Below are 15828 nucleotides of genomic sequence, written 5' to 3' on the forward strand. Positions count from 1 at the left end.
TCATTATACGTTTTATTCTCAGTATATGTTTTTTCTCTCCTGTTTGTAATCAGAAGGAGAGTAAGAGTCTTCCTCTCCATCATGAGAACGTTTTACATAAACCTGGAAAAAGTTTATTGCCTTATTATTATGTATTTCTCAAAAGATTCCTGTAAGCACGTTTAGATTTGAGTTGTTTAACAGATAACCAAATAACATGGTCAAATGATTGATGATACTGATGACTGATGATAAATTATAATGATAATGATCATTATCATCATCATGATGATAATGATGATTATGATAACGTAATAATAGCAATCTTTTTCTCCCATATTTCTTTGCTGTTCCCACGTAAGCAAGGTAACACCTGTAGCAGACGAAGACAAGGTCTCGTTCATGAACATTTACCCTCAAGCTATCATATAATGAACAACAACCAGATTACCATATCCACATCCACACCCCACAAACCTTTCTCAGGTGCTCCCGAACACATCGTATGTCCTGGTTTAGTCCACTGGAAACCCATCTACCCCTGTATGCCACATCACTCCAGTTAACTCGATCTCGGAGACGCCTTACACTCGAGTTCCTGCATTTACAGATCCAAAGCATTCAAATCTTTTTTACTCCATTTTTCCATCTCCAACTTAGTCTCCAAATTTTCCTTGTCCCCTCCACTTCCCATCATATCTCGATGTCTAAACCATTTCAGCCATCCTTTTCAGCCCTCTTAATAATTCTCTTCTTATTACCATACCTCTTTCTTATCCTATCATTTCTTACGCGTTCAACCCTCCTAACATCACATACTGACCTTGAACATTTCATTTCCAGGAAAGCTACCTTCGCTGTACTTTCTCATCTTCGCCTCACATTCATACAACATTATCGGCTCGACTACACCATCAAACTTGCTCATCTTTTACATAATAGATAATGACCTCTCTTTCTACACACTCTTTGATACACCCATAACCTTTCACCCCTTCATCCAACCTATGGCTCACTTTAGCTTCCATATTTCCATTTGATGCCATGTCCACCAGGTATCTACAACATCCTACTTCCTCAGTTTCTCTTCATTCAAACCCACACTCTACCTCATCTGTATCTTTCCACTGCTGAACCTAACTGTTCTTTTATTCACTTCAACCCTCACCTTCTTCCTTTTACATACTCCTCCAAACTCAGTCTCGAACCTCCTGCAGTTTCTGTCTCGAATCTCCTATCAGCGCCGAGTCATCAGTATAAACATTTGACTCACCTCTCACACACCCCGCTCCTGAGAGACTGCAGACCTGTTCCTCTCTCTGAAACCCTCAGACTTACCTTCCTTATCATAAAACAGCAACGGTGAAACCACACACCCATGCCGTAGGACCTCCTTAACCTGGCCTACTCATCCTGTTCTCCTCGAACTCGCACACATGCCTTAATGTTTTGATACAAACTCCTCGTTTCTTCTATCAGCTCTCCTTCCGCACCACATGTTCGTAACGACTTCCACATAGCATCTATATCAACAGTATCATATGCTTTATTCAGATTCATAAACGCCACAAACAAATTCTTCTGTCATTCTGAACATTTCTCACGCAGATTCTTCAAAGCAGACACCTGAGTCACACATCTACCACTCCTCCGGCCACATTGTTCCTTCCCAGTCTGATGTTCTGTGCATGCCACAACCCTCTTAATCACCAGTCTTCAGTACACCTCACTGGATAAACTCGACAAACTTAAACCTCTTAATTGGTACATTCAGTTTTATTCTCCTCGTCTTTATACAGTGACACTGGACAATCATTCTGCCATTTATCAGGCACCTCACCATGAGCCATATATATATACACTGAATATTCTAACTACCTGATCAAAAACATCAAGAAAGGGGTTTACTGTGTCGGTGATTGGTTGGTAAGGAATATCAGTGTGTATGGATCTTGGTGAAGTGCATGAGGATCGACAAAATGCATGTGGAGTATCATTCTATAAAGGCAAGGAGAATAATGGTAAGAATTCAAACGACAGAAGTATGTGTGTTGAGTCCACCTGGTAAGTTGTATGGAAGGATATTGATTGAAAAAGTGAAGGCATGTTTAAGAATATTCGATGTGGGAGGAAAGCTGTTGGAAGCAGAGAAGTTTTTATCAAGGCCGAAGGGCTTTTGCGCAGGTAGGAGGAGAAAAGTGTAAATGGTTCAAGAGAATTTTGGTCTGCGGCACGGGTATGAGATGTTACCATGGTTGTTCAGTCTGTTTATGGATGGGGTGGTTAGGGAGGGAAATGCGAGATTTTGGAGAGAGGGACGAGTATGGAGTCTGTGGGGGATGAGAGGGCCTGGGAAATGTCAGTTGTTGTTTGCTGATGATGCAGCACTGGTGGTAAATTCGAGTCAGAAACCGCGGAAGTTGGTGACAGTTTGGAGAAGTGTGTGAAAGGAGTAAGTTGACAGTGAATGTGAATAAGAACAAGATTATTAGGCTCAGCAAGATGCGCTGTGAATTTGAATGGGAAAAATTGGAGGGAGCGAAGTGTTTTAGATGCTTGGGAATGGACAAGGCAGCGAATGTAACCATGGAAACGGAAGTAATTCATAAGGTGTGGGAGTGGGCGAAGGTTGTGGAGACGCTGAAGAATGTATGGAAGAGAGAATGTTATCACGGAGAGCAAAAATGAGTATGTCTGAAGGAATAGAGGTCCCATCAATACCATATGGATGTGAGGCATTAGATATAGAGAACGCTGTGAGGAGGGTAGATGTTGGAAATTATATATCTGAGCTCAGTATGTGGTGTGAGGTGGTTTGATCGCGTAAATAACGTAAGGGTAAGCGAGATGTGTGGTAATGAAAATAGTGTGGTTGAGAGAGCAGAAGAGAGTGTACTGAAATTGCTTGGATGTAAGGAGAATATGAGTGAGGAAATGTTGACAAAAATATATAATTGCCATAAATGTAGGGAACAAGGAGAACAGGTAGACTAAACTGGAGATGGCAGGATGGGATGAAAAATATTTTGAGCGACCGGGTCTGGACATGCAGGAGGGTGAAGGGCGTGCACGGGATAGAGTGAATTGGAACGATGTGGTATACTAGGGTCGACGTGGTGCCAATGGACTTAATCAGGCTTTGTGAAGTATCTGGGGTAAATCATGGAAAGATATGTGGTGCCTGGTTGTGGATAGAGAGCTGTGGTTTCGGTGTATTACTCATGACAGCTTCAGAATGGATGTGAGAGGATGTGGTCTTTCTTCGTATGTTCCTGGCGCTTCCCAGCTAACGCAGAAAACGACGATCAAGTGTGAAAAAGAGAAATAAGGAATACAAACAGCAATAGACTATTGGGTCCTATTAATACAGTTTGTCAGAGTGGAACAGGTCAGACACTCAGATGACAATGCAGCAAGAGGAGAAAAGTATAAGTTGATATAAAACGAAACAGTTGTAAATTTTTCATGTAATTCAGGATTTGAATAATAGCAATATTTGTCAAATCTCCTCTTAAACATATGTATGATGCTGTTCCGGGCCCCTAGGAACGTGACACCCGGGCTCCTAGGAACATGATACCCGGGCCCCTAGGAACGTGACACCCGGGCCCCCAGAACGTAACACCCGGGCCCCTAGGAACGTGACACTCGGGCCCCTAGGAACGTGACACTCGGGCCCCTAGGAACGTGACACTCGGGCCCCTAGGAACGTGACACTCGGGCCCCTAGGAACGTGACACTCGGGCCCCTAGGAACGTGACACCCGGGCCCCTAGGAACGTGACTCCCGGGCTCCTAGGAACGTGAAAGTCGGGTCCCTAGGAATCTGACACCCAGGCCCCTAGGAACGTGACACTCGGATCCCTAGGAACGTGACACCCGGGCCCCTAGGAACGTGACACCAGGGCCCCTAGGAACGTGACATTCGGGCCCCTAGGAACGTGACATCCGGCCCCCAAGAACATGACTCCCGGGCCCCTAGGAACGTGAAACTCGGGCCCCTAGGAACCTGACACCCAGGCCACTAGGAACGTGACACTTGGGCCCCTAGGAACGTGAAACCCGGACCCCTAGGAACGTGACACCTGGGCCCCTAGGAACGTGACACCCGGGCCCCTAGGAACGTGATACCCTGTTGTTGCATAGGTAGGGTAGGGCAGGGTAGGGTAGGAGGGATGAGCACAGGTCCACAGCTAATACCAAGCGAGGTATATTACTCTTACATTACCTTATTAATCAAAGAACATTTAACTCTAACCTCGACACTGCTGACCTCTTGTCTGGCCCCTCAAAAGATATGACAGGGTCAAGGTGCTGATTGTAGGCCAGAAGTAAAACATGGGCATCACAATGGTACAATTCATTCCCTGTATACACAGTTAAGTAGCTATGATGCAACAAAAGACGTCTTATGTTTTTGACTAGAAGTATGTTTTCTGACAACAAGGTCCCCATTACAACTCCAACCCTGTTCCAGAAGAGCTGTTCTTTATGGTTCAAATTCAGTTCTTAAGAAAATCTCGTACTCTGTATTAGGATTCTATTACCTATTTGCATGAATCTAAAAATCAAAATGATTAAAGCGTATTTGTTATTGATTAATTTACAGTGGATGTAAATATTAATGCCCGACTCATGTCATTTCAGCTTATATTCCTAAAAAACGATAATGGAGTAATTACTTACCACTAACATCTTTACCAAACATATAATAGTATAACTCAAAGCAATACTCTCCAGCAGATATATAAGGTGATTCTAGGATGGCAGTGAAGGACATTTCTCCAGAGTCTGCCTCCATGTAAAGGTAGTGACCTGCAAAAGACATCAAAACATAGTCACATAGTAAAATGTTATGAAAAGGTCTGACTGATAGTCTAATCGCTTGATTATATATTGATACTATAGCTTCTTGATTATATCTAGATAGTATAGCTTCTTAAGATGGAGGAAAACAATGAGAAAGTCTTGATGCAAGGTTTTAAGATGGTAGACATTGGCATATTCAAAGGGGTGTTTTTGAGAAAAAGAGAGAGCATGGGAAGTAAAACAATAAAAGATGTAAAAGGATACCATTGACTTAAACAAGTGAGGGATATTATGAGAGAGGACGAGGAACCTGAGTAAGAGAACTCCAGTACAGAAGACAATATCCCTGGACAAGATGAAAGCGGCTATGAGCAGTTTAGAAATGAGAAAAGCGGGAAAGCGGGATGTAATAACTGTAGACATGTTGGAGAGGAAAGATGTGGTGGCAGAATCGATGCACGAAAAGTGTGTGTGTTCCGGGAAAATTGAGAGAGAAACATATGATTGGACAGGAACTGTGATGATGCCTCTTTACAACAGGGAAAGTATACGGAAGAATAATTGCTACTGAAAGGATGAAGATAATAGAATGCTGAATAAGTGGAGCGGAGGGAAGTGTAGAGCAGATAGAGGACGTGTAGTCCAAACATGTAGAGCAAAAAGAAGAAAGTTGGAGAGAGGATGGACATATGATGAAGTGGAATGCAATGTGGGAAGTTCCGTGAATGTTTCTGAACAGTGGTACAGTGCCGGCTGATGTCAACCTATTTTTCAGATATATGGATGGAACAGTGAGGCAGATGAAAGCAAGAGTAGGAAGGAAGAGTGACCAATGCTCTAGTTAGATGTGGTCATTGGTAAGACCTAATCATTGGTGACCAACTAAATTGCCGATGATTGGGTATTGTTGATGAAGTTGTTGTGACACTGAGGATATAGGGAAGCTAACTAGTGACCTGACACATAAGGCTGCAGTGAAAATGAGGATGCAGTGAAGATGTGTGTGCAGTAGAAATGTGGTTGCACTAAGGATGAAGGTGTAGTGAAGATGAGGTTGCAGTAAGGATGAAACGATAGTGAAGTGATTGTGCAGTGAAGATGTAGATGCAGTGAAGATGAGGATGCAGTGAAAATGAAGGTGCAGTGAAGGTGTGGATACAGTGAGGATGTGGGTTCATTGAAGATGTCGTTGCAGTAAAGATTAGGGTACAGTGAAGAACTGGGTTCAGTAAAGAGGAAAGTTCAGGGATGATGGTCTTTGAAGTAGCGTAGGCTGACTTAGGTAGGAAAGATGTCTTTGGTGGTTTCTGCCTCCATTCATATGATAAGGTAGGATGGAGTACGGGGAGACGTTTTCTTTTTGTCTGACAATGATAACGTTTCTAGTACTCCAAAGGCAACGGCAAACGTTCCGAACGTTGTAAGAATAGATAATGAAAGAATCATTCCTGAAAAACTCCTGAAAACTTGTAGTTTGAATAAAATTTTAATAGTTTTACTGAAAGTTATTGAAACAAAGAAGCAAAGTATGATCGTTGTAAATGCTATCATTGGTGGACGTACCTAGCACTGTCTGAAGAGTGTGATCATAATGAGGCCCAGTGTTAGGTGTAGGTGTGTGGCCCTGGTTCATGACCCAGTCCATCTTGTCACCTTCATGAACGTTGCTCCAGTCACAGTAGCCGTCCTCGAAGGTACATGTGGCTGGCGCTGGACAACCTTTCTTATACACCACCACATCATCTACTGCTATGATGCTGTTATCACCTTCATTGCCTATAACTGCTGAAAACACCGTCTGAGAAGATAAAATTAAAAGTGGTTTATTTATTGCACATTCAGAAGGTATGTTATTAAAAAAGAATGGAAAAACTGAACATGGAAAATGAGATATGTTCGAGAAGATGAAACAATTATAGAATAGGATTTGAGGAATGGATTGATAATTATACAGAGGAAAGGATTGATAATGGTGCAGCAGCAGTGAATAACCTCTCCTTCCACTTTACGAACTAAGGTGAGAAATATTGACAAAAACCTTATTGCTACTGAAACTGCAATGATGTTCCTTGTATCTTTATACTTACGGTCTTATCTTTAATAAAGATATGTGATACTTATGGGAGACCAAATATATGTACAAAGTTGTTAATGCTGTGAAAGTCTATAGAAGTAACAAAGGAAAATGCAGTGCATTATATCTTGCTAAATGTATCAAAACTTCCAAGGCCAAGCTATATCACCGACTCTGGAAGATAACAATTGCCCTGGCATCAGAGTCTGACATCATTTCTCTCCTTTGTTTAGATTTTCCATCTCTAACGTAATGTGGATAAAGCGACAAATATTTATATCTCTCACAGGACTGCTCGCCGAGGGCCTCTCAGTATGGAATCTACTAATAACGTTTTCGTATTCTCACACAGTCTTTGAGTTATCATTTTCAGCAGAGCTACTTTTGCTAGATGTTATTGTTAATTGTCCTTGGCCTGCCTGAGAAGGTTAGTAATATACATGCCAAATCAAGGCAGTAAACTCCTTTACTTAAATGAGGTCTGAGAATTGGTAAAAGTCAGGCACTCACCCAAGTTCCTTACTAGAAGTTAGACGGCTAAGCTAGCTAATAAGGACATCATGATGTGTTCGAGAGAGGTAGATTGTCTTTATCAAGTCTGCCCAGCCCTACCCGGTAACAACAACAACAACAACAACAACAAAATAAGATGCATGCTTTGCGTTCGAAGGTAAACTATCTGTAGTTACTGCCAGGAATATAACAGTAAGGGTGAACAAACTTGTATCAAAGCCCCAGTTTTACTCAAATGTAAGAGCCCATGATGTCAGGAAGGTACCTAGTATCTACTGTTCCCTACATAAGGTATTTCTCCTTCGAACACTTTGGTAGCATAGGCCCATGAAGTTCAGTAACCACCTTTGTCAGAAAATACGTATTGCCAGACAACACACACTTGCAGTGTGTGGCATGTGGGAGTAATCAACTCATCACTTTAGGCTTTATCATAGCAACTCACCTTCTTGAAGAATAAGTTTAAAACACAGGAATTATACTCTCCAGGTCAGGATTGCTGGTCTTACTTTCTGTCTCATAAAAACGGGACTACCTGGCTAGTCCTGCCATACTCTCACACGCATCATACACCTAATCAAACATTGCATACTATTATTAACTTTTTTTCCTCACGTAAGTGCTCTTGCCAACTTCTGTCCGTTCAGAAATCTATAAGTATCATCATGACAGATTCCGTCAAATCTATGGCCCCTTGTCCCCGGTATCATGGGTGCTAAAAATCTGGTTTCCGCCTGACTCTACTACCAATGAGAGGGAGGGCTCTCTTTCCTCTGGCTCCCATTCAGCTTTTATAGCTGCAAGCACGTTATCCGTGAGGCAAAGCGTACCTTTATTCAAAGGATGTGTGATAACCTCTCCTCGTCATCTACTGGTAGGTCTTCCTGGTCTTTAGACCAGGGCATCTCAAACAACTGTTGCTCAACCTTTCCTTTACTTTTCCGTTCTGATGATACTATAGTTGTCTCTCCCGTAGACAAAGCAACTCTCTTTAGTTCCCGTTTCTCCTTAAACGCCACCTTGGATGACACTAACGTTCCTTCACCCCCTGATGCTCCTCTTGCTAATCTTGTGTCTCTTCCCGTAACCTCTTTTTTGCTACCACCTTTATCAAACACAATGTTACATTCGATCATGTGTGTCCGTCTAAGAAATATGAGAAGCTAAATTTGAGGTAAAAAAGAAATACATCAAATTATAACAAGCAATATTCAATATAGCTAATTTGTTCCTAAGTTCCTATCTTCTACTGATGCCAAATCCATGAGCAATTGGAACACTGCCCCCGGCCTTTAGAAAGGGGACGTCATACGTACGTACCTGGTAATCACCGACAAAACTCAGCTGTTTTCGAGCCAAGATCCAGACATCACCCCTGGCCCCAGTGACGCTCCACACGGGGTTGATATCTTCAATATCCACAGATGGAGCTTTGACATACACACTGAGCGAGCCACTCCAGCTGTCACGTCCTTGCATGTAATAGTAGAACTGCAGACACCTGAGGGATGTTATGAATGATATATCAGAAAATATTTCATGACAGAATTATCAATAATGATAATAATAATGATAATGCATTAACTTTAAAAGTTAAACTTTTACATCTGTATGCTTAAAAACTAGAATCTCAGACCAGTAACAGTACATCCTATGCTGGTATGCTGATAGTGTGCAGTTAAGGTGAACGAATTAAAAATTATTTTATTACCAGAATTTAGCACTCATCATCTCATACATAAGAGAGGAGATACTACATAACATGCAGCCAGGCATCTTATAAAGTTAACTTTAGATTAAATAGCTGAGCATCATTAATGGTCTTATTCCATCCTAAAGGACAGCAGACATATTTACATTGTGTAATAGATTACCTACGACAATGAACCTGTAAGGTAGTTACTACACTTATGCATCAAATATAATTCCTTGAATTTCTGAGACATTTATTGATGAGAAAATGGATGCTATATAAAGGGAGAACAGAACCTCTCTAGTACACCTAATAGAACGTGTTAACCCGTCATCAGTAAACTATATTGTTGATCGTTACTTACACTTTTACTGACAATTAAAACATACAATAAATCAATTAATTCAAAGTACAAACCAGCCAGAGAACCTAATTCATAAAATACTCGTTGGTTTACTTTTCGAGTTCTTTCAAATTGTGATGCTCTCCTGCCACATCTCAATATTAATATAGTCTTGAGCATTAGTTAAGTTGTACACTATTCAAGTAAAGCTCAGTAAGGCGGTATCAACCATGATTCTAACTTTAAGTTGTTACCTCCGCTTAAGAAGTTCATCACTTCACTGTACCGGTAGATCCGTAAGAATTCTTTGGGAAAGATCAACGTTCGAATTTGGGTTTTGATGTGGATTTATATCGATCTTTCTGTGAGGTTTTCTGATTTTGAAATGTTGTATATATGTAATGTACATTAATGTATGATATATTACACATTCAAAAGACACCTTTTAATTGTCAATCTCAAAACTCATTCTTGTTTCCGCTTCTTGAAGTGTAATGCAAACGAAGTTTTAGTGTTTACATGGAACATGGAATGCTGGGGCCGGATCACTGCCGCCTGAAATTTAGATTTTGGAAATGAGATACGTGGCGGGAGTCAGCAAGGTAGAGGCTTCCGGATCCTGTATCATCCCGACTATAGATGTTCTGACCGCAGGAAAATCTCTTACCTCCACAAGTATTTATAAAGGTTTGAGTAGGTTGTCTTTTTTATCTTTAGCTCATAAACGGAAGAGTTGCAGCAATCATCCTCTTCCCCTGTCTTGCTGCTGTGTGGATATCAAGCTTACTTTCCCTAAAATCTGATTACAAAAACGATATTTTTGATGCGCATAATTTGGTTTACGTTTTCTATTTTGTTTTTCTACTCCATCTGCAGGACTTCTGTAGTTTGTTATGCTTAAAACAAAGTGGACAAGACGGTAACCACTGTCAGTCTTGCGCTAGTTTACAAATATTTTCGTTGTGAACTGATCAGATTGTTTGTGGAATTTTCCTTTGGTAACAAACCCACTTTGGTCTTCGTTCAAGTTATCATTGTTATTTAGGTCTTCCAGTATATTCCTAAAGTCACTTTCTCAAATATATGTAGTACAACTGGAGGAAAAGTAAGATAGTGAGTATTGGGGAGTGGAATGAGATGTGACTGGGAAGAGGAGGGAAATCCGCTAAATGGGTAAAACTGAGATGGGACAAAGAAGAGATGTAAAGGAATGAAGAGTAGGGGAAGGTAAGAGAGAGACAGAGTGAAGGGGGTATGTGATGGGGAGAAAAAGTTAAAGAATTAAGGAAAAAAGGAGTGGATTGAGAGGAAAAAGTGAGAAAAGGAAAGAAGAGAAAGCGAGAGGAGAGAGAGGGAAGGAAGGAGAAGAGAAGGACAAGAAATGGACCATTCATCTGCTTATGGTGAAGTGAATGACTGTACCTTTCATGCTACAGACTTTGATCTTGGACGAAAGCCTTCATCGTCATCAAGTCTTCATTGAAGTGTAGAAGAAAAGGGAAATAGGTAAAAGTAAAATAGTGGCAAATGACCTAAAATTTTTAAGGCAGTGTAAAACTTTCCTTTAAAAAAAGGTTATAGTTAACAGGATAAACATGAATAGTAAAGAAATCTAAAGCTCGGTCAGTAGAAGAGAGAGGGAGACATGTGTCATGGTGGCTTTTCCTTGAGTTGCTAACGTATTACTAAGGAAAACTGATATGTCTTGGTTTGTGACCAACGGTACAAGTATAGGCATCATTGTCGCCAACTGTTCATAAATAAGCCATATACGCACATCTCCCCTGCACTGTGATGCTCCGGGCTCGTAAGGTAAGTCTTTTCATCATTCATAGCAGATGAATGTTTCAGGGAGACATAATGACCTTCAGTTGAACCTGTAAATATAAGATTTCAGAGGTTAGTATTGATTACTGAAATTAAAGCGGGTAAGTGTTTGGCTACTGAATCATAAGTTACTTAGCGTGACAAAGTAAGACACTTTCATGCTCGGAACAATATTTCTGCCTCCAAGCGTTTCTAGAGTATGTACACAGTAAACTGTGAGCTTTCTTAATCCACACATACTCGGTTATGAAAGGGAAATGATGTAAAATTCATTGTCATTGATAATATTAGTATCTTTCACAGTATTTCCATACAATGTAAATTTCTTGTGTTTGAAATATTCATATAATCAGCAACCAAGACAGATTTTGTATCACTGGCCTGTGATCCAAGCCACAGTCTTCATCTTACTGCAGCAATATGTCTTCAGTCATTAAATTCATTACTATTTTATAAGACAGGACCTACATTTAACACTGAGTAAATGACATCTTAAGTGATATAGCCAAAGTGAAGGATAACAATGTGCCAAATTCTTTCAACACATATCAAAATGATCCAATTAATCCCCCATAAGACCCATGGGCTTACGAGATTCATACTTCCTGCACATCAGCAGTGGAAAGGCAGTTCAGATGAACAATGAGAGGAAACTTCATAATTTCTAGTTATTTCTTCCATGAGATACTGGACAGAATTCTTCCATGGACATGTTTGTTCCTTATATTGCACTTTGATATGTCGTGGGCACTTAGTGGTCTTGCAAGTCAGGTTGTTATACATTCCAAGCCAACAAGTCTAGGGTCGTTCACTGAACTAAATCGTTACGCTTCTAGGTGGAAATGTGACAGGCATTTTTCATATAGCTTAAGCACTAAACCAACACTATATACTATATCATATACTAAGAACTTTATACTTTATATTACATTTGAATTGACAACTTAGACAGTGGTGTAACGGTCTAGTACACTGAGTTCTCGTTCAAATGATCCCAGGTTCGATCCCAGTGGTAAAAAGTGCATGACACAAAACTGATGCATCGCCGAAATACTTTGGGTCGATCTCGAGTAAAAACACCTGAAGTCATCCTCAGCTTCCTATTTTCACTCTGGCATTTAGTTTCAACAGAAACTAAACGCTTGCTTCCAGTAGCATTCACATCAACATTCTCTTTCTATATACACCATAAAAGTGATTCACTCTTCTAAGTGATTTCTCTAATTCAGTTAACACCTTAGCATCATCTGCATATAACATCTATTACAACTTGCGCTGTCTCAATGCGGTTCAACAATACATCACCCCACCTCACGCAAACTTAATCTGATTCCGTTATAATGGCATTCAGAAACACCAGAGAGAGAGAGAGAGAGTAACAATTTGTCAGAAACCTTCTCTTTCTACTTTAACGTGTGCCTTTTCTAAATCCATATATGCTACATGCACTTATGGACGTCTTTTTCTTTACAACTTCTCCACCTGGCTGTTTAAATACAAAACTATACTCTGCGTACCATCTATCCCTCACAAGGTCGTATCATTCTTCACCTACAGGTGTTTACTGATCCTTCACACAGTCAGTCACTGTTAATCTACATATGTAGATCTTTGTCAAACTTGCAAAGAAGACTTATTCCTTTGTGATTCTTTGTCACTTTTACTCTGTCCATCATCACCCAGCGGATCTCGCATGCTTCCATACACAACTTGCAGATCTAGTCTACAGGTTTTACCAAAAATATTTATCATTTTACTCACCACTACATCATGTATACTCCCCCACTACATAATCTATACTCCCCCACTACATCATGTATCTTCCCCACTACATCATGTATACTCCCCCCCTACATCATGTATACTCCCCCCCTACATCATGTATACTCCCCCACTACATCACGTATACTCCTCCACTACATCATGTATACTCCTTCCTTCACATTAATTCCTCTCCATTTATCCCAGATCTTACAACACCAGTAAGCATGTCTTTTGGTTCATAATTTCTAATAATTTTCTTTAAAATTTTCTCTTGAACTCTTACAGGAACAAAAATCAACCGTTTTGGGAGGAGGTACAGTGGTGTAGATGAGAGGTGTGTGTATTAGAATAGGTTTAGAGTATGTTACTGACAAAGTAGAAGAGTATGCTGCTGACAACGGACCAACAATCAAATGTGATATGAGAAAACAACAGCATTATTACCAAATGTGTGATCAATGTCTGGACCGTTGGTCAAGTCCGGATTCCGGCCTGAATTCCATATCCACTCGAGTCCTTGTTCGTGAGATGATGTCCACTCACAAAGATCAGATGTTTCGAAGTCACACGTATAATCTGAAGAAACGTGTACATTATGTATTGTAAAGCCCTAAACAGGCAATCAATGCATTCTTACACGTGCACAGTTTTGTGCATTTCTATTTGATGCAATATGTGCACTGTACGGTAAAGCTAAGGGTGACTTCAACTGCACAAAATGAATACCTCCAAGCTTCTGACAGGATCCTTCCGTCAGTAAAATGTCATCAATAGCGGTGTGTCCATAGTCTCCATTACTAGGCTGTGTTGAGGCCTCAAGCGTAACGTACTGATCATATTCTCGTTTTGGTATGAAGAGCCTCACCTGCTGCCATGTCTCTCCCACCTCCTTAAAATGGTCCCAGTCAGGTATCTGTGTGGCGCCGGGCTTCTCTCCAGCTGCACAGGAATATGAATTTGATTAAGTAAGTTGGTAATGGAATCATCACAAATTTAAGTAAAGACTAAAATGTATTTCCGAAAAATGTTGTATTACTGAACATTGCAAAAATGTTGAGATTACCAAGAGATCTGATTCATCTGCTTATGTCATTTTGATGATATATTTTCATAACGTAAAGCTGGAGCTGAAGCTAAACAATCTGCACTTCATGCACCAGACAGTTCAGAGGAATGTGTATCAAGTGACTGCAAGAATGAAGTGGTTGTCTTCAGGTATTACAGACATCATAGGCAACATAAGTTCTTGAGGAATTTGAATTGTCTTTTGAAACATTCTGGACAATTCAACCAGAGGAAAGCATAACATGAATGTAAGTACCTGAATAATATCAATCTCTATCAAATACAAATGAATAACATGGCGGTGGTATGAACTTCTAATGCAATTGACATGAAAATGATTTGTTAATTTGGGTCGTCATGAACAGAGGTCAGTTAAAATACAGGAGGATCATGACATGATATCTAAATCTCACCTTTGAAGTTGTCAGTTAGATGGAAGTTTAATACAAGTGAAAATAAAGATGTTATCTGACGAAATTTGATTAAATGTAAACATATTAGCCACTACCTAAATTTCTAACACAAAATGTGAAAGTGTACTGTACAGATTTCACTTATATTAACATATCTTTTAGCAAAGACATATACACAAAATTCATATCGCTCTCAAAACTGTAGTAAAGAATCTAATTATCTGGCATTAGAAATTTTCCAGCTCTAGAATCTGGCAGGTACGGAGATTCACACTAGAAGGATCAACTGCAAGGATCATATACCTTTAAGAATGAAGAGCTTCAAGGACGGCGGTGCGAAGCCATGCATGTAGTATGAAAAAGATAAACAATTGCCATCCTCCTTGGATTCCAGTGTCTCAGAGTATAGACTTGCAGTGCCGGGAGGACCACTGGAATAGCTATAGATGAAATGACCTGTTGAAATAATACACTTGAAAAGACAATATTCCTACAACACCGAATAACACAGACGTTCATTGCTTACAAAGACATATGGAAGTTTTCCTTCGCTAACAAAGAATTGTAAGATAACACAACGGAACCTGTTTCTGGATAGACTTTCTACGTAACACAACAAATCTATATGTATAAGAACGAGTTTTGAACTTGTGAAAAACTATATTTTCCCATCGGGGAGGCTAATGACTGAAGCAAATGAGATTCTTGTTCCCTTTGGAATAATGATAACTTCAGTAACATCTCGTCTACCCTTCATTTACCCCTGACGGCAGGATCACCTTTCGTGAACCACTGGTCACTCCTAAGTGCCGATCGGCTATGTCATAAATTCAAAGACGAATGTACCCAGACGGGAGCTGAGACCTGCAGCATGAAATTCTAGAATATATTGGCGAGAGCAAGAGAGCGTGAGGAAGGTTAAGTGGGACGGAAGGACAAAAGGAAAGCTTACGAACTTGCCTCCAGTGTAGGAAGAAATGGCTTTTGATGAACTTTGAAATTACGTCTGGTCTTCCTTCCAAGATGAGGCCAGTAAGCAAAGAAAATGAGAATGTTTAAATGGAAGAAGCCATGGAAACTCTCGAACTAATGCAGAAGTTATAAACCTGAAGAACAGTGGTTTAAGAAACTTCTTAGGTTCCTCAAAGGTTCATTAACAGCTGATTTCCTTGTTTTTGTGAAAACCATGAGAACGGAAGGGAATGTGACGAAAACGTAGCCAAAAGTCCTTTGAGTTCAGAAGCTTGGAGAGCACAGGACTTGGTGTTTCTTTTGGTATCCCTCAGCGGTTTCAGGTAGGTCAATATACAATCTAGATTTTACCTCATCGTCGACATCACAGACTTTGA

General features: G+C 40.3%; 1 protein-coding gene across 1 annotated transcript in view; it reads right to left on the bottom strand.

Annotated features, from left to right (window-relative positions):
• LOC139750148 (MAM and LDL-receptor class A domain-containing protein 1-like) overlaps positions 1 to 15828 on the bottom strand; it is a 308596-nt gene that overhangs the window by 126024 nt on the left and 166744 nt on the right. The window contains 7 exon segments of the mRNA XM_071664474.1: positions 4665 to 4793; positions 6351 to 6585; positions 8695 to 8875; positions 11188 to 11287; positions 13446 to 13577; positions 13728 to 13940; positions 14783 to 14935. Coding sequence (XP_071520575.1) covers positions 4665 to 4793; positions 6351 to 6585; positions 8695 to 8875; positions 11188 to 11287; positions 13446 to 13577; positions 13728 to 13940; positions 14783 to 14935 — 1143 coding nt within the window.

Source organism: Panulirus ornatus, chromosome 9 (genome assembly GCF_036320965.1).
Source record: "Panulirus ornatus isolate Po-2019 chromosome 9, ASM3632096v1, whole genome shotgun sequence".
In the NCBI taxonomy this organism is placed as follows: Eukaryota; Metazoa; Arthropoda; class Malacostraca; order Decapoda; family Palinuridae; genus Panulirus; species Panulirus ornatus.